The sequence below is a fragment of the Anguilla anguilla genome, chromosome 1 (genome assembly GCF_013347855.1).
Source record: "Anguilla anguilla isolate fAngAng1 chromosome 1, fAngAng1.pri, whole genome shotgun sequence".
Taxonomy (NCBI): domain Eukaryota; kingdom Metazoa; phylum Chordata; class Actinopteri; order Anguilliformes; family Anguillidae; genus Anguilla; species Anguilla anguilla.
This window is the reverse complement of record NC_049201.1, coordinates 66,424,720-66,451,439: the sequence shown is the minus strand read 5'-3', so window position 1 is coordinate 66,451,439 and position 26,720 is coordinate 66,424,720. Positions and strand designations below refer to the sequence as shown.

The window sequence follows — 26,720 nt, the reverse complement described above, 5'->3', positions numbered from 1 at the left end:
AGCTCTCCTCTACAGCCGGGTTCTTCCCGAGGTTTCTTCCCATTGGAGAGTTTTTTCTCACCACCTTGTGTTGAGTGTTTTTCTACCCAATAGGGTGTTTCGGGGTTAACCCTAACCACCCCCAATTCCTTTCCGTTTCCTCTGCAAAGTGTCCTGGTGAAAGTGCCTTTGTAAGAAGCGCTATACAAATAAAATTGATTTGAAGGAAATCTGACCACCATTTTAACTATTGTGCTAGGAAGTTGCAAAGAAGGACATTTTGGTTCAACCGCAAACGGACAGTACTTTCAGGGCAAAGTCCACAATCTCTCTTGTATAACACAGTCCTACTTTATACAATATCTCTGGTGATACGTATTTAATCACATTACATCTCTTATTTGGAAAAGCATCATCTTCATTTTCTTCCAGACCTTTCATTAATAACTTCCTTTTTAACGTGCAATGTAGGTTCGTTGCAAACCATTTTGTGGGTACTTGCTGCTGCCGTGATTGTCCTCCTTTAGTGCAGGCAAAAAAATAAATGAGTCTGGTTCGTAAACGAAACATTTTATTGTTTAATGCGTGGCCACACACGTTGGATTCCTCTGCACAGTGCATTATGAAACAGGAAGTATGGAGTAGTAATGGTAGATGTGTGGGAAGGGAATTTTGTGAACTGCGCTTGGATTTCAGAAAGGTGGAGATGCTGCAGAACCAAAGTTTTACAGCAGTCCACTCGTTGGGTCTACCGTCTACTTGGACCATGTATGTCTATAGACTGACCAAGGATCCGGGCCCACCCCCCCACAGACCTTGCCTTGGCAGGAAGTGGGGATAGTTTCATAAAAGAGGCATGATGTGAGTTTCAGGAACGTTACAAGACACTGACCCGATCCCCGTAATTTCCGTTTCTTTATAACAGCTTACAAAAGCAAAATTTACAGTACGACATACAAAAATAAAATCAAATTCAAACAGCCAGGGTGCAACCTGCCTTTGTAGATCTTCCCCTCCATACAGACAATACAATACTTTTGTCACCAGTCACAAAAATACACAGCAAAAAAATAAAAAATAGATCAGCCACATATGAGAGAAAACAATTCCTAAGAAGTGTACATCCACTGACCTGATTCCTTTTCTGCCCTTTAAGCTTCAAGTCCCAGTTGGTTTTGGGGCTGAACACTGGACAGATGTTCTTCAGGGACTTTTTTTCCCCCCCTCTTGCTTTCTGTCAGGTTACTGTTACAACCCAGCTGTAGCCATGCAAACCAAACACAGGCTTCCTGATTGTGTCCCCTCATCTCCACAAGAACTCAGGGTAAAAGAATGAAACAAAAATACAAAAGCACTTCTCTAGATATATATTTGTGTGTGTGTCTGTGTAAATTTCTCTCTCGGCGCGTATATACTCATTTATCCATACAGAGTATATACCTGGTTATGACGTGTACAGGGAGCACTTGGTTGTTTTGTCCCCCTTTCTTACCCCCACCCCAACTTTTGGAATCGTTTCCTCCGTTGGGGTAGGGATCTGCGGACGTTTTTTTTAGTAACCCCCAGGCCCATTTCTTGCTTTTCTTTCCCCTACTGTTGCACTTTTTTCCACCCTCTTTCGTTCCTTCTTTATTTATGTTTCCTGGAGACGTGGATACAGACAGAGCAAAATAGTGGGAGAGAGAGAGGGAGTGAGTGTGTGATCAGCTGACCGCCGTGCCGACCGCGCCCTCTCACGCTTTCAGCCAATCTCCTTCCACTGCCGGTAGAACTCCAGAATGTTCTTCAGCTCCATGCCTGCTGCAGCCACAGCCTGGACTGCCGACTGTGAGGAGAGAGCACGAAGTCAGTGGATCAAATTCCAAACGGCTTTCCAGAATCATCCACTCTCATGCAAAACCACACGCAAAGCCTGACGCAGAGAAACTATGAGATTAAAATAGGCATGGCCACATTGTAAAACAACCTGTGTCCTCAAGTGTGCTTTCCATATTAGCAAGGTAATTCACCCACCAAGAACTGCACAGGGCTTAAAAGCCAAGACACACTTTCATTTTAAAATACATTGTATAGAGAGGTATACACTTGGGTAGCCAACTGAAGAGCAAGATTAGAAAAACTGCATATAGTCACAGACTCACACCCACCTAGGAATTTGGCCAACTATATAGCAGATAATATATGTATTTAGCAGATAATATATGTATTTAACAAAACCCTTAGGATATTAATAACATGACGGTGGGCTTAATAAATCATAAACTACATGAATAGTTTAACGTTACTCTTATTTTGCACATGCGGCAAAGTTATCAGAACTATAACAGATATGTGAATTAGCAGAAACAAATGAGAAATGGTTCGATCATTCTGAACAAACTGGCCAGATCAAATGCAAGTGTAAGGTGGGTTGGGGTGCCATGCGCTTTGGTAGGTGTCCAGACACAGGGACGGACCTTCATGGACGGGGAGCGAGCCGACAGGTCCTCCGTGGAGTGTCCCGTAAGGATGGTGACCATGCCCGCCGTGTCCTCATCGCCGTTGCTCTGGGAGACGGTCAGCTGACGGCAGCTGTCCACCATCTTGTACAGGTGCCTTTAGCGGAAACAGCGGAAGAACAGGTGTCAGACAGCACAGACCCACACCAAATCTAAATGCAGCCCCAGTGCCGACCGTTAGCCTAGCCAAGCTTACCACGCCTCAATGTCCAGCCGCTTGAGCTTGTCCCTCTCAAAGCTCCGCCCAGACTCCCTCTGACAGCGGATGTATCTGGAGGGAAGAGGGGAGCATTACAGACAGCATCTTTACTTTTACCAAAACATTTCTAAAGATAGAAACTACATAGACAGCTAAATTGATTTCTTAAGCTGTATATCTTTCAGACAGTTAGTCCTTGTTTTGTAAACACTTTTTTCATGTGAAGCATGGAAACACTCAGACTTGTTATACATGCAAAGGATGCAAGCAGCCAGCAGCCTAACCATGACTGAGAGAGTCTGTGTGAAACCACTATACTGTCCAAGCACAAGTACAGCTGAAAAGCACACCATCATAGCTGTGGGCATCAACGCTGGTCGCTAAAATATGTTGCCGTGGCAAACCCACAAGGCCACAACGGGGAAAGATGGAGGGGGGTGGGGGGTGGAGGAAGGCCCACCTGTTGCCCTTGCGGAACTCCGACTCCAGGAAGCGGATTCCGTCCCTCGCTCCTGCGTTCTCCTTCTTCAGCACGTCCAGACCATCGATCACTGCGTGGGAGAGAAACGCCTTTAGGTCTGCCCAGGAACTGCTCTCTAATTAGTTTTGTCCAATTTCAAAATATTTCCCCTGCTGTGAACAATTCAATCCTCTAACTGAAAAATCCACTTCATTTCAATCAATGTTTGCCTTTCAACAGGCCAAACGTCAAAGTGTTTTGTCTTGCATGTTTCGCTCTATGCATTCCAAACTCAGAATAGTGATGACATCCTGACCGATGCGGTATGTTAGTTATACTAAAGTATAGATTAACTGCTCATCCGAGCAAGAAAAGTTTAATGAAAAATGTGGGGGTCTTTGGACAAGTTAGTTACTCAGGAAGGTGTACTTCCATCAACCTTCTAACTGCAGCTGAGAAGACACAGTGCATGTTAACCAGGAGCTCTCCTAACAGGGCTTCAAGACCAACAGGAGATTTTGCTGGGCTTAAAGGAACAAAACCGGCAGTGTTCCATTGAACACAATGGCATTTTCCACCCCCCCCCCCCCCCCACCGTCGGCATGTAACCTTCAGCTCAACGGCTCAGCTTGGTGTGATGTTGTTGGATCGCTTGGCGATTCCTACTCAGCGAGGGCGAAAACACAGCCGTACCCGTGGACTAGCGCATGCACTAGCATTCCCGCCCCACTGCAAAACTGCTACGCTACGAGACAATTCTGCTACAGACTGACAGTGCAGCTATGCCCCCACAGACAGACAGAGGAGAGCTACAATGTGTCCAGGAGCCCTGCTATCAGCGTCCCCGCTGACCTGAGCAGACGACTGGCCTGCTGCTATATTTAGTGCTGAGGGAATTACGGTTTAAGTGTGAGGACTCCTCAGCACGCAGTCTAGAATGTATGCAGTGTAAGCTGTGGTGGGTAAGAGAGCGCCAAATGCCTAACACGTAAAGGAAAGAAACGTAAAGTGCAGATCTGGCGGCAGGAGAGGGCACCTGTGCGGGGGATGATGATGATGAAGCAGCCGCTCCCTGCGAGCTGGCGCAGGATGCCCAGGTGCTGGCAGAGGGCGGCTGTGTCGGGCACCAGGTAGGGGGACATGGAGGACTGGGCCTTGGGCTGCTGCAGGCTGCCCTCCAGCTGGGACACCTCCAACTGTAGGGGGCAACAGATGCACAGCGTTCTCCATTGGCTCTCCCCTGCACGACCATCGCCAAAACCTAATTCACTTCTAATTACAGGGCTACATTCACACTCAGATGGTTTAATGTAATGTGGCATGGACTTTTAAGGGTGTGTAGAAGATGGAGAAACAGATAGAGAAATTACTCAAAAATACAGGCTTTGGGATTCAAACCAAAAGGCATGATTCCCATATTCAAATTAAAAGCAAAAGCAAATGAAGGTAGTTTTGTTATTACTACAGATGTTACACAGCCGGAATAGGTGCCACAGTAGAATGCGTTTTAATTTTGGACTGAAAAGACTATAAAACAAATGACGTGCAAAATCAAGACAAGCAGGTTTTGAAAAAGCATGTGACAGCGTGTGCTGCTGCTGAAACGTCAAGACCAATGAGTAAGGCCCCAACTGTACCAACAGTAACATGCGCAGCTGACAGATCCGGAAGCACTACTGCCCATTCCAAATGGGGGGGGGGGGGGGGGGGGGGGAAGTGTGACATTCTGGCACCCAGAAACTCAACAGCACCAAACAAGAGTTGAGTCTGTGAGAGTGCAGTGTAATTACTCTAATAATTCTGTTTCAAACACAGTTACATCACCTTCAGTGTTTGTGTTTAAAGAGCTCTAATAATCATTAATTACACACACTGATTTTAAATCCTAAGTACATAACGCCACCTTGCTAGAGACAGAATGTCTCGTAGTACGAGAGCCCAGAGAGGATGACACAGCAAGAGAGAGAGACCAGTGAGTAAGAGAGGGGAGGGACCTGTAGGCGGAGCTGGGCCATGTCTCTCATCAGCCGGTTGCGACGGGCCTCCTCCTCGGCCTATGGGACACAAAGGAATAATCACACTCCATTACACCCTCACACAGGACACGCCTCCAGCGCTCCCACTCATTATACTGAGCGGAGCCCGTCCACAAGAGCTTGGGCGTCTGCCACCACTGCTGCTCTATGGCCCAGAGAGCCTGTGGTACTCCCAAAAAGGTGCGTGTGAAGTGAACAGACAATGCAGCTATTTGTACATCTAACTCTTGCACCAAAGAGTTCTACAAAAGATTCAAACAAACATGCTCTGTAAGAACTGCACTGAAGTAACATTACATCATCCGTGTCCCGTGGTTTAAGAACAAGTGCAGAACAAAGGGCATGAAACCTAACCTACTCCACCTACATATTTAACCAGATGCCAGTGGCCCTCTCATCCTGCTCTATCATAAAACACTATTATTCCATAGCATGTCCAACAGCAGCTCACTGATATCACATGGGTGAGGGGAGGTCACACAGCATGATCCAAACACAACAGCAGTACTAGTAAAGAGAAGGCCAAGAGAAAATTATGAAATGCCTGTTTCATAAACCATGTGAAGAGTGTATCGTAATAAAGCAGCACATCTGAAACGCTGCCCTTTCCCTCCATATATAAAGAGTCACAGATGATGGCTCTGGCTTCTGGCTTTCCTGTTAAGACTCTGGGAAAGACGCAGGCTCGCGAGCTCTTTGTGTCCGCCTCTGCTGCCCGTCACTCACCATGCGGAACTGGGCCTTGGCTTGCTGCACCAGGTTCTCCTGCTCCGATTGGCTGATGCTGGTGAAGATGCCCGCCTCCGGGTTGAAGTGCAGCACGTTGCCCTGGAGATTGGTCAGGAAGTGGCCAAAACTGCGAATACAGCACAGACGCACTACACACTGGGAGCCAGGGAGGCAAAGGGAGGAGAGAGGAGAGAAAACCAAATGAATGACCATTTAATACATGGGAAAAGCCCTTATGTTAAGGTCTTTATTACTGTAATATTTTAAATTAGTAAATTAGCCTATACAGAATCTCGCAGAGATGGGCCCACATGAAATGCATTTCTGAATAAAAACACTCAGCTCATAAACACTCATCAGCTCAAAGACTTCCAAAACACACACAGTAATGGAAAATATGTTTCTGTCCTGTGATTATAAAAGTGCGTGTAGACCAGCGTTATAAAATACGGCATGCCAAGACATGCAAAAATAAAGTGCTGCTTTAACTCACAATAACAAAAATAATGTAAATATATGTAAACTTCTTTAAATACGGCAACATATTGTTCTCTTAAGGCTCTCGAAGAAGGTTATCTTTCTCCACCATCAGAACACCAGTTTAAAGTATTTACATACAGTGCAAAGGCTTATTCAATCCTTTCTGCAACACTTCTGAACAGCATTTACCGAAAAATAAAAAATGTGATAAATCCTACGTAGTAAACAGCACCACCACGGCTCTATAGTTTCACCAACTACGATTAGCGACAGCAAACAGAAAAGGCACAAAGTTCACCAGAAGCACACTGTTCACTCTCACTGCCCGTGTGCCATTTCTGCGGGCTTTGCTCTGACGGTACCTCCTGCAGCGGGCTGAGGGCGGGTCTCTCGCGTGTGAAGTCGAGTTTGCGGTGTGCCAGGCTGAGGGCGGGCAGGTGGCGCAGCGCCAGGTCCTCGGGCAGCAGCAGGGTTTGGGTGAGTCCGGGGCGCTCGCACTCCTGCAGGAGCTCCGTAACCTCTGGGTTCAGCCCCAGCTCTGAGACGCAAATTGGCAGAGACACGGTCTCAGACACGACCTCAGACACACGGTCTCAGACACGTGGCTTCAGACACGACCTCAGACAAACAGCCTCAGACACATGGTCTCAAACACACAGCCTCAGACACGGGGTCTCAAACACACAACTTCAGACACAGGGTCTCAGACACACAGCCTCAGACACAGGGACTCAGATACACAGCCTCAGACAGACGGCCTCAGACTGCCTTTCAACAACATAACATGGCTGCCTGGCGGCCTCAGTGGGAGCCCCCCAAGGACAAATAGCCTTCCTCTAAGAGTGGCGGACATGTTCTCTGTTCTTTGTGAAAAACACATGCCGTGTGCTTGCTATGCCTGTGAAAGTTTTCACATTTTCTGTTTCTGGCCATTTTTTGACACCAATTAAATTAGTTTCAATTTAATTACGATGAGCTGTTGTGTTCAATGAAAGCTTTAAAGGGCTATGACTGATTAACTGATCAACCAATTAAGTCCAGTTGAAATTTTTAAAAGCATCTCAAATAAACACCTTTAAGTGCATTATAAACAAATACAAATACAAACACATCTCTGACACTCCTTTAACGGCTTAAAGGCGTTCACATGACTGCCGTGATGTGTAATCTAAACCGGTTCCAAACGGCAGCTTAGTCAAACCAAATGAATGCGCAACAGCTGGAAGAGAGGCCAGCCTACACAGCGTGTCCCCAGGGCCGGGCCAGGGAAACTGCATGACTAGATGACTACAACAGGGCCATTAATAGCCCATTCTACCATACCATAAAATATTTATCAGCGCTCAAAGTGAACACCTGCCTCTTCCCTGCAGAAACTGTCATTCACTACTGTATTTCAATTAGACAGCGGCAGCAGATAAAGGTGAAGTGCGATGCACTGATAATAACGCTACAGCTGAGAAACGGCCTTTATGTCAGAGAACTGCTGTGCACGCTGACACTGAAAGAGCGATAAAATTCACCAGCAAAACCAACCAGGAGCATCTGCTCAATCAAGGTCAGTGTGCACCACAACTACAGCCTGCCAGCGCATGGTGGGGCCTTGCTGGTCATCCCACAGCCGTAAAGACCTGAGAGTGCTCAGGAGATGTACCGCAAGAGAGACAACCATTTCCACCCTTTGAGAAACTGAAGATATGGGCACATGATGAGACTGTGGGCTTCCGCATCTCATTCTGTCAATTCCTGTCACTCTCTCCATTCACCTCCACATCTCACCTGCTTCCAGCATCTTGTTGCCGTCGGGCAGAAGGTTGAGCAGCACGGACAGTCTGTTCCACAGGCTCTGAGAACTCTATATGAGAGAAAAGAGTCAATATCAGAGGTCTCTGAATTAGGCCACAAGAATCCACCGAGTCTCCTTATGCATCTGTGGGTGCGTGTGTGTGCATGTGTCTGTACGCGCGTGTGTCTGTGTGCGTGTGTGCCTGTGTGTGCGTGCGTGCCTGCATGTCTGAGTGTGTGTGTGTGGGTGCGCGCGCATGTGCATGAGTGTGGATGTGTGTGTACATGCTAATGAATAGAAAAATTAGTGTGTTATATAAATGGGCTCCTCTGCAGCTTTGCTTTACATATCTCATCATGATTGTGTTTTTTCACAGCTACTGAAATGAGACTGCTGAGGGTTTATGGAGCTGGGAAATACTGTCTTACTTCTCAAGGAACAACCACGAACAGGGTCCACAGGTCTAACAATCGATCAAAACAGTCAAGACTAATGTGCATCTGAGGAATTTAAATGTATACCCATTTTTTCAGTGCACTAGCCTCTGCACTACAATGTGCCCCAGTTACAAAACTGAAAATACCACTGGTTCAAAGCAGCCCTCTGTACAGCCATTTTCAGAATCCAACAAGACCTGACAAAGCAAGCTATAAATCAAGAGCAAATAGAGTAACTGCTCACCATGCCCCCAAAATAAAGTGGTCAAAACAAAACCAAAATCCTACCACAAGCCTACCAATCCATGCATATGCATGCATTTTTTTTTTAAGCTTCATGTGCCACCTGTGTGTTCTTTCGTTAACAGAAACTTACCTGTGCACACATGACAATGATGTCAGTGTTTGTTCTGAGCCAATCCACAAAGACTTTGACAACCTGGATGAGGCCCTGATTGGTCAGAATCTCCAGTCTCTCGGAGAGGGTCTTCTCACTGTGGCATGATTGGTTACTGTGCTCGCTGCCCTCAGAGTCTGACTCTCCCTCTGTTTCAAAGACAAGGCCGGGATAAAAAAAATTCAAACACAAACCACCGCCAATATTCACATACTCTGCTTCATTAATTCAATAAACAAAGCTGCACACACTTGCATACTTATTTAGGTAACCAGCTGTGACAATATAACTCTGAGGGTTTTTTTGAGGTTTTTGCATTGGTTACAGCAGCAAGTGCCTTCAACAGTATAAATCAACAATTCTTCGCAAATGTTGTTGAAATAGCTGGAAGCAGATGTTAGGATTTTTCACCGGCTGAAAGCACTTGATATGATTGCTGTGTGTGGTGGAGCTCTCTCCCACATTCCCCCCCCCAAGTACAAACTACAATAATGCCTTCAAAAATAAACCTCTCCAAATTTGAGGCCCTCCTGCCACTACCTTCTCTTATTCACGGCACTCTCCTTTAGTTTCATAAGATTTATCGAAGGCGAGGGTACATCATATAACATTTTTTGGGTGTAGCTCTGCTTCAACTATACTTAGCCTACACATATTATATACTTGTAAAATAACAATTAGTACAATGATTATCAATGTTAGGGTAGCTGTGACAAATGGTAAGAGAGAAGGTTTACCATTATCGTTTGTTCCATTGGCTGTGTTGGGGCTAATAGTGCGGGCCGTCTCCCCGGGTAACGAGGTCTCCTGTGGGGGGGCGGAGTCGGGGGTGGGGCTGCAGGCCTGCTGGGGGCGGAGCAGTACGTTGCTGAAGGTGGGGGCCAGGCGGAAGCAGCGCTTGGCCTGGAAGAGCTGGGAGGACATGGCCTGCAGGTTACTGCTGATGCTGGGGTCGCTGGGCAGGAGGGGCCCGTTGGTGGCGGGGGGCGTGGACCGCTCCTCCCTGGGGGGCTGCTGTGGCTGCTGCTGCTGCTGCTGCTGCTGCTGGGGGTCTCGGGGCGGGCTCTCCGAGTCCTCTATGTCCTCCAGGTCAGAGCGGGACTCCTGGCTGTTCATGTCGGAGTCCGTCTCCACGTCGAAGGCCGTCCCACCCTCCTCCTCCTCGGACCCGCTCTCCCAGCCCCCCTCCACGGGCAGCCGGTCGCGCTTGGCCTCCTTGCCCAGGGCGGGGCCGGCGGCGGGGGGCCCCGCGGCCCCCGGGCTGTCGGCCTGGGCCCTCTCGTCCTCCTCCTCGTCCTCGTCGCTCTGGAAGCCCTCGCTCAGGTCGCTCTCGTCCTCCTTGCGAACGCAGCGGCGGCGGCGGAGCATGGAGAGGCGCGAGTACTTCTTCTTCTGCTTCTGCTTCTCCTCCTCCAGCTGCAGCCCGCCCTTCGTCCTGCCCACCCCCTCCCCTTCGTCCTCCTCTTCCTCCTCCTCCTCGCCCCCGGTGCCGTTTGGAAGGCCCTCCTCCTCTAAGGGCCCGGGCCCTGCGGTCTCTCTCGTGTCCGGGTCATCTGAAAGGAGCAGCACAGAACAGCTCAACATGTGAAACCTCAACCCATCATTTTCAAAGAGTTCCCAGCATTCATCAAAGATGTATCACTCATTCAGTAAGCAGTAATTCAGGGTGCACATACTTCCTTACAAAATCGCCTGCACACTGGTTCAGGGAACCAGCTGTCGCAAATACCGTTTTTGGCAGACCAATTACATCAAGTACTGATGAACCAGATGGAACCAATCATTTGCTCCCATCTTATGTCTGAACAAGGGAACAAGAGCAGTGGAAACAGTCTGTGACTCAGCGCTTTACTCAGATTCAGACTGTAAACTCCATCTCCCTAAATTCCAGGTGAAATAGGGAATGGCGTCCACGGACGTCCAGTCTCCCGGCCGACCTCGGCCCCCTCACCTGGGTTGTCCGTGTGCAGAGGCGGCACCTCGCTTTCTCCGTCCTCCAGCTCCGCCTGCAGGCGGATGTTGACGTGGTTGACCAGGTGGGAGAACAGGGCCAGTGTGAAGGCAATAGATGCGCTGTACTGCTTCGAACCTGAAATGAGGATCGTACGTCTTACAGCAGAGAAACACACTGTTCAACACACTACTTCTTGACCTAAATCAAATGTACTCATTAGAACGGTTCATTTTGGTGTGCTAAACAGCAAAAATATGAAAAAAAAACACTAATGAAAAGCTCTTGACTGGAAGAGAACGGAAAATGTTATGTTTTTGAGGCGTCTTCTGAAGTGGTGAAAATACCAAACGTCCCCTGGGAGCAGCAGTGCTGACACTGTGGGCCACACTGTGCAGTCAGTGCATCTAGTGCCTGTGAGCACTGGGGTATTTCCTCCCGTAAGCTGTGCCCTTTACATTGAGTGAAGCTCTCTTTAAACATCAGGTCAGGTCTAACTTAGAACTTAATATGCACTTATCCCAGATGGACAAAAACACTTACGGTCTTTGCAGGCCAAGAGGAAGATACGATTACACACAAGACAAAATTAGATTTCTATGAAAAGATATCAATGAGCAAATATTAACATGAATCTCTCATCCTCTTTCCTTCCGCGACCACCACACTCTCTCTCTTGCTCTGTCACTCACCTCCCCTCTTGAGGCTGTGGACCACCATGAGGCAGGTGACCACCATCTTGAAGACCAGGGTGTCAGGTAGGAAGGAGCAGCCGGTGTCGTGCTCCTCCTCTTCCTCGCCGGCCGATATGCTGCCGTGCGCGGGCGTGGCCAGGTAAAAGAGCACCAGGTTAAAGTCCTCCAGCACCGACTGGCACAAAGACGTCAGCTCTGTTTCCAGCACGCTGCAGCCAGAGGGATCACACAGATCAGCTTCCAGAACAATCCAAGGGCTAATCCCTAACTGGATATAAGAAGCAATGCAGTTCCATCTATATAATACAGCTATATGGATAGTTTGTGCATCCTATCCCATGCCATCCTAAAAATGCTCACTTAGTTTTACCCACGTTTACCTTACATTTTAAAATAAAAAAGAAGCTTCTGAAAATGTACTTTAAGAAATAAATTAATGAGCATGGGGCTCATATTGTCAACTGAGACTAGCGTTATATCGTGGGCAGGTGGTAATTCAGCTTAAATAGGCTCCATCTTTGAATGTTTAACTCAAACTTAATTGTCTTCAGTCTGTAGAATCATTATTAATATTTAAGTCAGCACTATTTTTTTATGATCTCCAAGTGTACCGTGTACCTGTTCTTGGGCTGTAACAGACTCTGCAGGTACATGAAGCTCACCAAAAGTCGCTTGATGTCTTTAGACCTGTGTGAAAATAGAGCAGGAAATGCAATGTGATTGCATGAAAGCAAAAAACTGCCACATGCAATTCAATGTATCCACGATACACAAATCAGTTTTCTTCCCCACACATTGTACATTAGAAAACATAACTACCTAGCCTTTCAAACATCTGATCGTGCAATCCCATATGTGAACATTACAGAACTGACTGTTTAAATTGTACACTGACCCATCACATAAATTGGGTTTCCTTGTCTGACATAAAATCACAGATCAGCATAAATATATGAAATATATGCCGGATGCACAAACCTAGGTTGAAGCAAACCTTTGCAGCTCAAGGCCCATTTCCATCCGTGAACCTGAATGGCAGGTGACTTTCCAGTGAGATGCAAAGTGTGTGCAAAATGCACGGTCAAAACAGACGAGCGGCGGAACGCAGTGAAAACACAAGTATATGACAAATATACTTTGTAAAAGCAATCAGTTCCAAATTTAGCAAGAAAACCATAAACAACCAAAGCAATAATTCAGGAAAAAAAACACATCAATTTTAAATAGCTGGTCGGTGGGAAATTCTTAAATGCTCAAGTCTGGCCATCATCCAGGGGGTTTTATGACAATCTCTGTCTCAGGACTTTCCACTACCGTGGGAAACTCACATGTGACACAGAAGGTTATTATTCAGCTGCTTCCTGCTACTGTTCGTAACGTGTCCCTTTAGCCGAGCCATTCCCACTCCTGCGCGACATTTTAAACTATATGAGCCTGAGCGACACACAGCAGTACGAGGACTGCATTACTACTGGCACCGATCCAGTATGTTACCATATACTGAATACGGCTGGGAAGATTTGATAGGGAAAAAAGGTATGGGTATGGGTATGGAACTATAGCTCCCTTTGGGGTGTAATGGTAGAAAACAGCCCTTTAACTATTGGTGCCCTTCACCCCAGTGGCATTGAGACTAATTCAGATTGAGCCCCTATGTATGTTGGGGTTAGTTACCGCCAGTTTGCTTTTAAGTCAAAGTTGTTGAAAACATGCTAAAGTCGTTCCATGAGTAACTTTCCTTGTAATGCATTTCTGGCTAACTGCCATTTGCTTTGTGCTTGAACACTTTTCACTTTTCAGTCTCCACACTTTCAGTGATTAGGACCCCACTGATTTCACCCACTCTTTCGGAATTAAATCGGTTACAAAAAGGTAAATCCTTCAAAACAGAATTGTTTTCCAAATAATACGAAAGAAAATGACAGATGTTCATATACTGTAATTCTGGAGAGATACTCACTTTTACACTGTGTTGTGTTTTTCGCACTTTTGGAAAATACTGCAAAAATGTGTCCTCATTAATACCATCAGTATTTTCTCAGCATTACTGCTGCGATGTGGTGCTTTCTTACATTAAGGAACTGCACTATATTCATTAATTTCTAAAATGAAGAACTGAAGTGTCTAGCGGTTGCTTTAAAAACGAATGCAATTTTGAGAATCCGCTATGACAGCAAACTAGGGAGCGAATTATCACCCAGGATTCCCTTCTAAATAGAACAGATAAATGTAAGCATATGTTTACTGGTAGGAGGCTTATTCCAAATAAGGTGTTTTACATGACTTAAAATTCTATATAATATGGGCACATCCCATGTCCATTACACATAATCAGGATATTGCCATTTTTGGGAATTGGGCATTTACATTGCTGATGTAATAGTCTAAATACTATTCGACTACTTCTATATGCAACATTTAAATAGCAGTGTGAATGCAAACATAGTCAATAAAATCATTAACTGGGCTCACTGAAGTAATTACTAGGATGTGAGCATAGAAAGTGTATTTTTAACAGGACAAATTATCCCTCTAGAGACACTGAAAGCGTCAGATTAACACAGAATTGAGCCTACGCACCACTGATACCCCTTTTCCAGCAAGGCATTTCGAGGGCCGGTTTGGAGCCGGTGCCTAACCTCGAACCAGTTCTTCGCGTTTCAACAGAAAAAGAACCGGTTCCAAAAGAGGCACCAACACTTGGCGGGTCTAGAACCAAGAACCACTTAAGTCAGGGGCTGGGGGTAGTATTATCGTGACCAACCAAGACCAACTAAAACTTTGTGACCGCCAGGTAAAGTGAGAGAACCTATTATCGACCACCTTCGTTCGACAGACAGGAAAACGTAAACTGATTTGCAACTATGTATGAAATAGGTGAAATATCAGTAACAACCTGTCCCTAGTTACGTAGGAAAAAATGTCCTTGTTATGCTCCAGTGGTTATTTTTTCAGTACTTTTGCTATTTTTTTCTGTGCCGGCAAATAAGTCAGAGGTGGTCCATCGTTAGCTTTTGGTTGCTAAGGGGACGTGTATCGACCACCCCATATAAATGAATGGAACTTGACATAAATTTGCTAGCATACTGTTTAAGTGTCCTGTCTTGCGTATTTGAGGTTAATATGAGAAAGGGTGTTCCGTTCCGCTATCAGCACGTCTAGGAATCCGTACATATTCACTGTTGTAACCCGAGTTGCAGGATGCAAAATAGCCGATAGGAAAGCAGTTTGAAATTACGAAGAAACGTCTGCGCCATTGGATTTAATGGGTCGCAATGAGATAATTCTGAGTGTGTTGCTTGTCTTAAAGTCGATATAGTAAATAAGGCTGTAATAATATAACTACATGTATATGTATGAAGTTGGTTTTTTACATTTAGACAGTTTATTATCTGTATTTTTACAGGACATACATTTTAATAGGTAACGATGTTGCTGGGAAAGCGGAGACGTATACTGTGACATAATGACGTGGCTGTCTAGCCCGTGAAAGAGCAAACCGGTTCTTAGAAGGTTCGCAAGTTGAACCAACTGCGAAACAGCACTAGCACCAGCCCAGAACCAGAACGAGGTTCGCGTTGGTAGAAAGGGGGTATGATTGACTCCTGCAATAACGTTATTTTCCCACTGGGGGCACTCAAGGTTAAGAAGGCCTGAAAAGTAGCTGCAGCGATTAGAACCAATCACTGTTCAGTTGGCTTGGAAATTTTCCCCGAATATGGACCATTTTCAATTCTCTAATTTTTCACTCCCTCCTGGGAACCCCCAGATTCCGGTACAAACAGGAAACCTCTTTTAGACACATTATTGTCATCAAATAGATGCAAAATAATGATCTCTGTAACAAGAACAGTTAGAGATCAAACAAATTTTCTGACAGGATCTTTATCTCCACAAAAACAATAGGCCTATCAGAAGGCAAATACTCTTGGAAAAAATAAAAAGTATTGTGAAACTAAGTCCGCTCAACCTAATCTCAATAATAAAACCGCAGATAATAAATAGGCATGTGTAGCCTATTCCAGAAACTTAAAGCACATTTCACCTGTAAAATGAGGAGTTAAAATGAAGTGTGAGCTTCTGTCATAAAACTGTAATTATTAAATGGCACATCATCATTATCCTGTCTGTTAAGAAAAATTTTCCTCATCGCATATTCCAATAGCCTACGGCAGCATAGTCAAAGTGATTGTAAAGGGGCTGAAAATAGTTCAAATAACCATCATACTCAACATATCAACATTACCCTGGACTTCATTTTCTCTGTTTGTGCATCCAACGAGGGCACAGACATTTGGCATGTTTGCTATGCAAATAGAGGCTAGATAATGAAACGAAAACGAAACGGAAAAAAAAAACAATAACAAAACAAAAACAATCGCTCTATAGTTATAGCAGTAGAATATCTTTGGGCAGCATGCTAACTGTGCTGCCTCTATGAATGGCTTATTCTGTAACTTATTCTGTCAACGCTGATGACACACTGTAGGCATGTTTGCATTTTTTCATGAGATCACACGGAACTAAAAAATATATCAATTCTTTTAAAATAACCGGCATATTTTATCCCCAAATCTATGGATAACTAATGCACGGCCATTTAAATGTCCGCATTAGAGGAAATTTCACAAGCATTTTAAAAAACATATCGTGTCTGTTTATTTGTTTACTATGTACTGCAAACACTTCTTCCATTTCCAGGAAAACAAAAATCCTGAGCTCGCATGCTAATTTTCTCGGGAGACGGGACTGAAAATAATCCTGGGAATCCCATGATTCCCGGGTCCCAAGACCCAACACTACTGTTCAGCTCCCTCCTACATACTACTGGCTATGGTCATGTTCCTATTTTAAAAATCCACAGAACTCTGCAGAGCACTTCAGAACAATATGTACATTAACCGCCACTCGCTGTTCTATCACATTCCAACCAATCACACGATGACAATGCCCTGCAGTTATGAAGTGCAGGAGCGGGACTCCAGTTTGAACAGTGCTTTGAACAGCGCACCTCTGCCTTGAGGGGGAAAGCTTCTTGATCTCCTGCTTCTTCACTTGGTGGTACATCTTGGCTGCTTTGTCAAACAGCCGCTTCAGGTTCCCGTAGGCTCCCTCAAACGGCGTCTCCGACTGTATGCTGTCACACACACACACACACACAAACACACACACACACACACACACGTGCACACAAGCACACACACACGTGCGAACACGCATACACAAAGAAACACACACACACAAAGCAAAAATCATTCTGCAAATGCAGTGGGATACTACTATCCACGAAATCTAAACAGTGCATAAATGCAGTTTCATCTAGGATAACATTTAAGTCACTGTTCTGACCTACTCTAGTAACTACCACAAATAAACAGCACAATTGCCATACTGAGTTAGAACAAATAATTTCCTGGAGCAGAGCATGGAATTCATTCACTGATGATCATTACCTTTCGCTACCTACCTTTCACTACACAAAAAGCAATGACCAGTTCTATCTGCACACTGTGTTCACAGTGACACCCTGAGGCGAATGTGAGCATGAACAGTGTTTGTGCTGTGTGGTGGCTGCTGTGATTGCAGCAGGTCTCACCAGCGCAGGTAGTAGTAGGTAGCTTCCACGTTGTAGAACTTGCTCCCCGCTAGCGTCCCCAGCTGGTTAAAAGGCATTCCTGCAACACAGAACACCCGACACCGAGGTCTGTGATCAGTATGGCTCGCTGATCCTGCCAGCAGCAAACCTGCAAACCTGCTGTTCGCGGACCTCATGAGTCCACTGACTGAAGAAATTTAAATAGTTGCATAACGCAGTAAATTGTGATTTTTGGGTGTACTGGCAGCTTGCAAGATGGCCAAGGATCATGAATTTATAATTACAATCTTTGGTCATATTTGCAAGATGACTGGAGATTGATAGGATGTCCAAAATATGACCAAAACTGTTCAACATCCGACAACATTTAATGCGATAAATGATAAAATAAATCCAGACATGTGTCTGCTAGGCTAGACAAATCAAAATGCAGAATTCAGAATTATACTAAGCAAGATATGGGAAATATGCTGGACACATGCACTCACACAAGGTCTGTCAAACCTGTCTGAAATGAAGAGTCGTTTTTGTATGTGAAGGCTTGTATTCGAGTGGAAGGACTAACGGCAGTATGTAAAAACATGAACTGAACTGGATTTACAACGCGATACAATCTACCTGGACCCTCTCTCAGACTTGAATTGAGCTGTGTTGCCTAGGAGACTCGGACCCGAAGGAGGGGCTCTGGCAGAGGGTCGGCGCGGTCACTCACCGACGTGCGGGGTGACGGACAGGGCCTGGTGGTAGAAGCGTTCTGCCAGCTGCTCCGCCTCCACGCCCGCCAGCTCATTCTGGTACCGCGCTGCGGAACACATCAAAACAACATCCCATCAACCGCCTGATCCCAAAGACCAGACGTCTTTTCCCACGAGACACTCCCTCAATCAAGCATCTAATATATGCCCTGCCACGTTTAACCAAAGCAAATCCTAAAGCCAAAGGAAAAGAAATGAAAAATAAAATGTTTTTTTTTTTTTTTTTCTTTTGTGGAACAATTTCTTGTTGGAGACAAGCCCAATGTCCTACTGCAATTGTAGAATTGCCCCATGCCCTTCCTGTAAAACCCTGTCGGTTCAGGAGGGCCCAAACTCCTGACTGTACTCTCTGAAATGCAGACTGCAAGCTGATGAACTCTTTTCACTGTACAATCCGCAAACTGATCAGTGCAGGGCTGCGCAGCAGGGGCAGCTGACACAAGCAAACTGCCGGTGCCCCAATCGAACAGTGGAGTCACTAGTGCTCAAAGAGGCAAAGAAAAACACAGCCAAGCAAAACTCTCACTCAAAGGGTGATGCTATGGCTAACTCATTCTCCTGGCCACTGACTCACTTTCACACACTGAACCCATTTTCCTTCATTAATTAAGGCTGAAGTCCCCTGGGAAAACACAAACTTTTCATGTAGGCCAGGGAGTTCTACTGACTGTCCAGGTAGTTAACCCACAGAAGACATCCACTTATTAATACTCCTTGTCTATGCAAATTTATTTTCCGCAAGGATACCTGCTTATGGGAACCTGGGAATCTACACTGTGACTTCCTACACAACATGAGCGGGTGTGTACGCAGGGGGGTGCTGCTTTACCAAGGTCACCCAGGTACACCAGGCAGCGGTGGCAAGCCATCTGGGCCCATTCCATCTCTTTGGCAGTGGCCGACACCGGCTTCTTACGACCTGCGGGGACAAAAAAGTGTTGAGCATACATTCAGACAAAACAAAACAAAAACTAAACTAAAAACGTATTAAAATTGCAATTGAAGGTTCTATAGTAATAAGGTTGGGTTTTTCTTTCCTTTTCCATGGCTGCATTCAATAGCCTCACTGCTGCTGCATGCCCTGTCGATTTGGGCAGGATAGTTGCCCAGCATGCATTTCTGGAGAAATGCGCATCCAGCCCACTGCTTTTTCCACCCTGCAATCCGCTAGCAGCCAGAGACACTGCACCAGGCGACTGCACAGTTTACACAGCTGGCTAGCTGCTAGTGAGTAGTGAGGCAGGAGTTACTCTACTGACCAAAAATTTCCCTCCTAAGGTCAGTTCTGACTCCCAGGCACAGTCAACACTGGCAGGGTCCAGACTGAAGAGCGCTTCAATAGAAATTCACCAACACCTTGATCAAAAACTCTCATTTCCTCTTTCTTGTTCAGAAGCGCAATCTCAAGACTACAAAAACAGCTCAAAACCTAGTGAGTGATTAGCGACAACCATGATGTAGTTACTGCTAATAGCACGCCAGACCTAATGCTAATCTACAAACCTACAGCTTAATCGAGGCATTCTCTGTAATCCACAAGGATTTCCGATGGAAATAAAGGACTGTGGGAAAACTGGGGGGCAAAGTTTGGAGGACTGAGCTTTGACTACACGTCTCACCTATGAGAGGGTCAGTGACATGTGTCCAGTCAATGCAGTCCTGCAGCTCTAGCTGATAGTGGGACTGGATGTAGAGCAGCAGGTGCTGGTAGAAGCCCACGCCCGCAATCAGGTGAGTCCTGTAGGCACACTCCAGAGCGCTGCGACTGTGAATGTGCTACAAAAAGAAAGAGGAAGAGGAAGGTAGCGAAAGAGGAAGGTACACAGACATTGAAGTGTGAGGGGTTGAAAGACAGGGATCAGGAGAAAGGTAATTGTTAATTCCTTCACAATAATAGAGAAGCACAATTCCAGGCTGCCAAGAGCAGTTAAGTCAACACAACTTCAGCAGACAGGGACTTAAAGATAGTCACTTGTAACTAATATAAATAAAAAGCACTCAAGGACCCAAGGAAGAGAACTGTTGAAACTCACAGCATGCCTCAAAACAAATATAACTGAGATCAGTCATTCTAATGTTTTCCCCCCAATGCTCTGGATAAATGCTGAGTTATTTTTACAGACTCTTTTGAGGGGTTCACTGCCTGGCATTGGTTAATTCTCTATGAGACTAATCTACATAATTTTAGAGCTACCTCTCAAACCCCGCATAAGAAAAACAGCTGTATGGCAAACACAAAGGGCTTTAAGCTAAGTACGCAAAAGAGCACCAGTGATTTGAATAATGACAGACAGCCTATGCAAGAACGAGGCCAGAGTCATCCTTCAGAGTCATGTAGATGAGATGGTGCACTACCTTCTTGTTGGTCTTAATCATCTGGATGACCTCATAATACACCTTCCTCCACAGAAGCTCCTCGGCTTTGCGGCCATAGTCCACCGGGTGAAGGAACATCAGCTTCACACAGAGCTCTCGTAGCCTGGGGGGTGGGGGTAGGGGGGGGGGGGGTTGGTGGAGAGTGAGAGAGGTCAAATGGGACAGCCTGGGACTCAAGTTACAATGAATCATTGCACTAACAATTCATCTGTCTTTTGGATTGGCACCAACAATATTCATATGAAAGCAGGTACTGCTTTATTTATCGATTTGTAATGAAAGACAAAACATTAACTTGGCACTCTGTACTTGAAGAAAGCCATTAAAAGGAAAATGCATCACACAAGCCATTTCAAAGGGCTACAGCAGTGCAGGGCTGTTAGCACGTCATGCTGTTGATGCAAGCGATACATAATTGACATGCGTGGTACTTTTCATACAAACTGTCTTCAAAGATTCATAGAGAAATATTTACAGAAACAAAAACAGGAAAGGTAAACAACTCTGTAGTATAAAAATGACACCACAAGCCTATCAGAATAACATAGGTAGCACTTGACAACTCTGACACAAATTAATTTCAGCCTAACTTAGCCTTAACTGCAACATAACACCGCATCATTACTATTAATGTAATGTATTAACCCTTCATCCCGAGACATAAAGTGGAAACATTGAATATATTTATTGCTAGGGTAGGGGTGCTTACTTGTTACGCAGGCTGATATTCTCTGGCTTGAACACCTCCCTGTATGACGACTTGTTGCTGATGATGACATCCAGCTTGTGAACAGACTCCACTACAGCCCTAAGTCATGGGACAAAGGAATATTTTATATTAACTGCATTGCATACAGAACATTTGTGTGGTTGGGCTACAGTAATAATAAGACATAATTAATGTTACATCAAATGTGTCACGGTTACCAGGCAACGTGTATGAATACTTGAGAATTTTTTGAAAGACACTGATAAAACTTGACAGAGCCAAATAAAGCCAAATTACCAAAAGAGGTGAAATTTTGAAAAAGTAAAAATAAATAAATAAATAAAATAAAAATTAATTAAGTAGCGCATTTCACAAACAATTGTAACAATACACTTCACAGACAACCCTGGCCTTAAACCCCCCACAGGAGCATGCCTAAGGTAACAGTGGCAAGGACAAACTCCCTGGTAACAGATAAGAAGAAACCTTAGCAGGAACCAGACTTAAGGGGGGAACCCATCCTCCTCTGGTCGGCTCAGGCTGTAGGTTTAAATGACCAACACAGTCAATCAGTGGTCATGTTGATCAACTTAGTGGCAGCTAGGTGACAATCCTAAGGTGGTGGCCCAGATGATGGGCAGCAGTAGGCGGCGACAGAAGTGGGCAGGGTGGAGGCGGCAATGAAAGAGGAGGCCGGACCGCAGCGGTGGGACAGTTAAATAAAAAAATCACTGCTCTTCACAGTCTCAGGCTAAAATCAAGGCCCGGGGAAATTATTTATCTGAAGCAATCATGCAGTGTTCATGAGAATATAAAACCTGATTGGCCATTAAATGGTTCAAGGTTGAGTAGTGGACCAATCACCAAAAACGCCGTCGGAAGATGGGGACTGACTGTACCAGTACCTCAACTCTGTGGACACCAAAACGTATTTCCCAGAAAGACAAACTATTTTCATAAATAACAATTCCCAGCAAAGAAGAAATCCCTCGCATTCCTGCCTGAGATTTGGCAAAAGACACATCTACAAGGAAGTCCAGTCGGCTGCCCATCCTCCTTAATGATTAAAGAGTAAACCACTTGCTTATGAGCTGATACCAGACTAATCAATGTTGTGTGTGTCAGTGATGTAGAAGCATGTCACTATTCAGGAAAAGTTATTTAGGCTATTATTTGTAGTAGATTCAATTCCAAAATTGAGTGGTTAATGAAAAGGGGAATCTTCATCAAATGCTTAACCAAATGATTTTTTAAAATATTTTTTTCTGGTGATCATCATCTGGTGATACCTGACAATAAAGAGTAGCCCATGTTTTTAGTGTTACCACAGAGGTTTAGCTGTGACACTACATATCACGGGAAACCTTGCCATACCCAGGCAAAAATAAAGTTAGTTTGGATAAGTGCATTTCTTGGACAGATACATTAATGACAGATTATCTTCTACACTAGCAACAGATCTGTGTGACTAACTGCATTCCTCCTCTTTGCCCTGAGCATTTTCAAGGGACATCAGGAATTGGACGCCTGTCACTACCCCTCATCTGGAAACCTCTCAAAGTAAATAATCTCAAAGTAAATAAAGAGCATTTTTCATGGAAAACCCCAGCCAATATGAATCACAGTGGGGGCTACTCAGCACATCACATTTGTGTTTGTACGTTTTTGTTTTAACTAAAGACTTCTGCCCAATATGACCATCTTGCAGTACTTACGATTGTGTAACAAGCTTCTTTAATAAAATAAAATGAAAATATAATTCAGAGAATCTTAGGCAGCCACAATGGCAAGATACATAAAGACCATAAGAGCTGCAAGAACAAAGGCGAGGTTAAATGGCAATTACCATGTTAACACTGGCCAAACTGAATATGAAGTAAGACAGTGGCAATGGAACCTGCCGTTTTTAGCCTAAATGCTCACTAGCAAAACCCTTCCTAACCAGCATGTAATCACAACAGCTTCAAGACCTAGAACTTAGGCAATATCACACTAGCATCCATAAAGTTATAAACAAATGATCTGTTGCTAGAATCAGATTTCACTCAGGGTTAGCGTAGCTCAAGTGTCAGGAATAAGGGATAGGAACTAAGGCAGTGGTCTCCAACCCTGGTCCTGGAGAGCTACAGAGTCTGCTGGTTTTCATAGTGACTCTGAACTTCATGAATCAATTAGAGCAGTTGATTACACAGTTAACTCAACTCACCTGGTGTCTTGGGTCTCAATTGGGTGCTAATTTTAAGGTGATAACAAAAACCAGCAGACCCTGTAGCTCTCCAGGACCAGGGTCGGAGACCACTGAACTAGTGTAGTGGTTATAACTTAAAAACAGAATCCTGCATTTCAATTCCAGCATGGCATCCACAGTGAAGTGCCGTACCAATATTATTTAAATGCATCCATTTCAGTGGATACAAAGACTAAATACAAAAATGAAATCCTTTTCACTTACAACAAATTAAATTATCTTAGCCAACTATGCAGATTAATTGTGTCAGGTTCTATAGTAGCAAACTCGCTTGTGCATAGCTAACTAGATACTTAGCTAAGTCATACCTTCTAAACGAACTGCAATGTCACTACCAAGGATTGCAGTACACCTAATATATTACACGCCATATCAATTTCATTACGCAGCTAGCCAACTTAGCAAACAAGCATCACTAGGTAGTTGCTGGTTAACTAAGCTAACAATGAGGTTAGTTAACTTGATTACAAGCAGTCAATGAACACCTTGCTAGCAGTTAGCAAGTTAACAAACCAGTCAGCTAACGAGGAAATAAACCATCCTTTATTAGCTTGGTAGCACTAAGCGTGCCATGGCATTCAATGTTACATTACCGGTTGTCTGCAGCCACATTTAGCCGGCACGAGGTAACTTGCCAACGAACAGTTATCCGCCCAAAAAAACTGCGTGTTATGGTGTGTTGACAATCTTTTTAGATAAATTCTGTTTGCAGTGTAAAGTTAAATGGCTACTACGTACAGCCCTGCCCCTGTAGCTATCGCACTTACATACCTGGCTTTTCAGTTGTCGTTAGCTAGATTCTAACTCGATATTAATAAGATAGCGAATGGTATTTTAAAAGACGTTTCTATCGTATCTACGAATTATGGAACATTGAATTCCAAAGCTAGCTAGCTATATAGTGCTGCATAACGCAGTTATTCAAATCACACTCCAAGTATTTGAGATAGCTAGGTTGCTAACTTACCCGCATTTGGCTAAGGAAGCCTGCCAGCTTGGTAGGTAACGTTAGTTAGCTAGCTAGCTAACATCAGCATCTAGCGAACTAAATTCTATGGGTGTCAGCAAGCGTTGACGCTGTGCCGTCACCTGGACATTTGAGGTGTAGCAAGCTAGCTAACCGGCTGTCTATATTCAAGACAGTGGTAGCAAGCTAGCTATGTCTACCGTGCACAGCGACGGTAGATAGCTAATGTTTACGTCGACCAGCTAGGACACTAGCATTACAGCTAATTCCACTGGTTTGCGCGGACGCATTCTTTGCACCGGCCTTGGCAAGCAAGCTAAGTTACCTGTACAGTCGCTTGATGTGAAGTACTTTTGCCTCCGGTTCGCTGTCCTGCCCAGGTCCACTCATACTAGCTGCAGCACCAAGGATATCGTCCGTCCCTAAGCTCCCGACGTCCACTGTATTTAGACCCTTTGACAAACCGTGCCTGTCTGCGTTCCTCTTGCTTGCTATGCTAACGTTATGCTGTGCAGCCTTTCACTTGTCCGCCTAACTTGTCTGTGTTTAGATTCTTTACGTTGCTTGGGGTTGACCCCCTCTTCCCATCCGTTCAGTAACCGGGTAGGGGAGGGAGTGCCAGGATATTTTTCTTGATTATCGGTCAGCTTTCACGTCCCAGTTTGAACGTTCTGTTACTACCCGTTCCAGCTATCATTCGGAGGGCGGCCATTATTGCTCAGACATGGACCGCGCGAATATCGCGAGAATTGCCGTTACACTTTAGACATAATTGCGGGATAATGTTGAGGGTTGCCAGATGCTGCGGTAAGAGCTAAGAGAAGTGAAAATTTCAACACGGATTCAGAAGAACTACTTAGCTCTGGCGGTACGTGAGGTTCTTAGAGGAAGGTAAAACAGTCTCAGTTCCCATGATTTAATCAATGAAATATTTAATAGCGGTTGATAATTCATGACTTGGTACAGTCTATGTTCACACTAGGAATGTTTCTAAAAACGATACACTGTAGTTGCAGTCTGTTTGCATGGCAAGCTTTTATTTAGGTAGATAGAGGTTTGCACTTAGGTTATTAATACAGTTCGAAAGTTATACTGTTTGTCATTTAAATTATCGCTTGAGTGATCGCAAGGTCGCATTCACATCTCAGCAAATAATATTGTGATTAATCCTATCGTATTGTTATAAATTGTATCATTGTTCAGAGTGTCGCTATCGTATCGTGATCGAGTTGTATTGTTACACCCCTAAGCTGAAATAGTCTACCTGGATACATTAAACTTTATCATAACATGAGATTGCATATAGTTTTACATAAAGACTGACAAACTGAAATACGAGTCATCATGTCTACATCATTCCTCTCTTACCGGTGCCCTCAGAATCTAAATAACAATCTTCTGAAATAATGTATTTGAGGGAAGACTGAAACATAGGGTAGCAGTGTCTATCGTGTCCTGGAAGTCAGCACATGTTTTGGCCATTCATTTACCACAATATCCATTTTCAAAATGATTTTGAGCTGGTGGAATGTCACTATTTTTTTGTCAGGACATTTTTTTTATTTGTCTCAACTACAAAATTATTTAAAGGATACTTCCCTAACTAATAAGGCAGAATCATCTTATGCTTACTGACTCATTATCTAACATTGAATTGCAGCAAGTTTTATACGATAGCCTACTATTTAAAATGTTTTGCCCAAGGACTTTAATCTGTTAGCAAAGACAAATTACAATTGAAACGTAAACAACGATGGAGTAAATAAAGACAGACATGGGTGTTATCTTGCCCCAAGTGATTCAAATGTGATTGTGTTCATGATGGATAGAAAAACAAACATTTGTTTATATAATATCAATAGATCTATTTGTGTTCCGTGTTTATGTGTTGATCATGATACACAATAAATTAATCTGTTTATATAATTTATTAATTTTACACTGGAGCTCCACCAATACAAATTTAATTATTAGTCATGTGACTCACATTAATGTGTTATCAGTTTATCAATACAGTGCTCAATACAGCTTAATATCAGTTTTTAACTTGGAAAATATTGCATTGCTATTTCACAATTAGTGTTCTAGTATCACCAGTTGAAACATTATATACTGACAAATACCCGCCAAGGCTATAAACTTTTATGCCGTGCATTTTCCCGTCTCTATACAAATGAGTCTCCTTTGAAGTCTCATGGATTTACCTCCTCACGCATGCTAGATCACTGAGTTACATCATGCCATGTAGATCTGTTTCCACTGGTGCATCCAGTCATTGTCAACAACCTCTCAATGGGCTTTGATGATTTCTCCTGAGCTAGTCACCAAATTCAGATTCCGTGTCTTAGTAAGGTGTTGGGCTACCACGAGCCACCAGATCAGCTTCAATGAACCTTGGCATGTATTCTACAAGTCTTTGGAA

General features: G+C 44.3%; 1 protein-coding gene across 1 annotated transcript; it reads right to left on the bottom strand.

Annotated features, from left to right (window-relative positions):
* Positions 1-533: 533 nt before the first annotated feature.
* Positions 534-25,051, bottom strand: smg5 (SMG5 nonsense mediated mRNA decay factor). The gene is made up of 22 exons (XM_035434326.1): positions 24,624-25,051; positions 21,084-21,182; positions 20,354-20,477; positions 19,618-19,774; positions 18,828-18,917; positions 17,956-18,045; positions 17,244-17,322; positions 16,659-16,784; positions 12,266-12,334; positions 11,645-11,856; positions 10,953-11,090; positions 9,739-10,554; positions 8,981-9,150; positions 8,161-8,236; positions 6,744-6,919; positions 5,899-6,057; positions 5,131-5,190; positions 4,173-4,332; positions 3,137-3,227; positions 2,674-2,748; positions 2,436-2,574; positions 534-1,804 (listed from the first exon to the last, which is right to left on the bottom strand). Exons 1-22 carry the CDS (start codon positions 24,686-24,688, stop codon positions 1,721-1,723), a joined length of 3,255 nt encoding a protein of 1,084 aa, XP_035290217.1. The 5' UTR covers positions 24,689-25,051; the 3' UTR covers positions 534-1,720.
* Between the last annotated feature and the right edge of the window lie 1,669 nt (positions 25,052-26,720).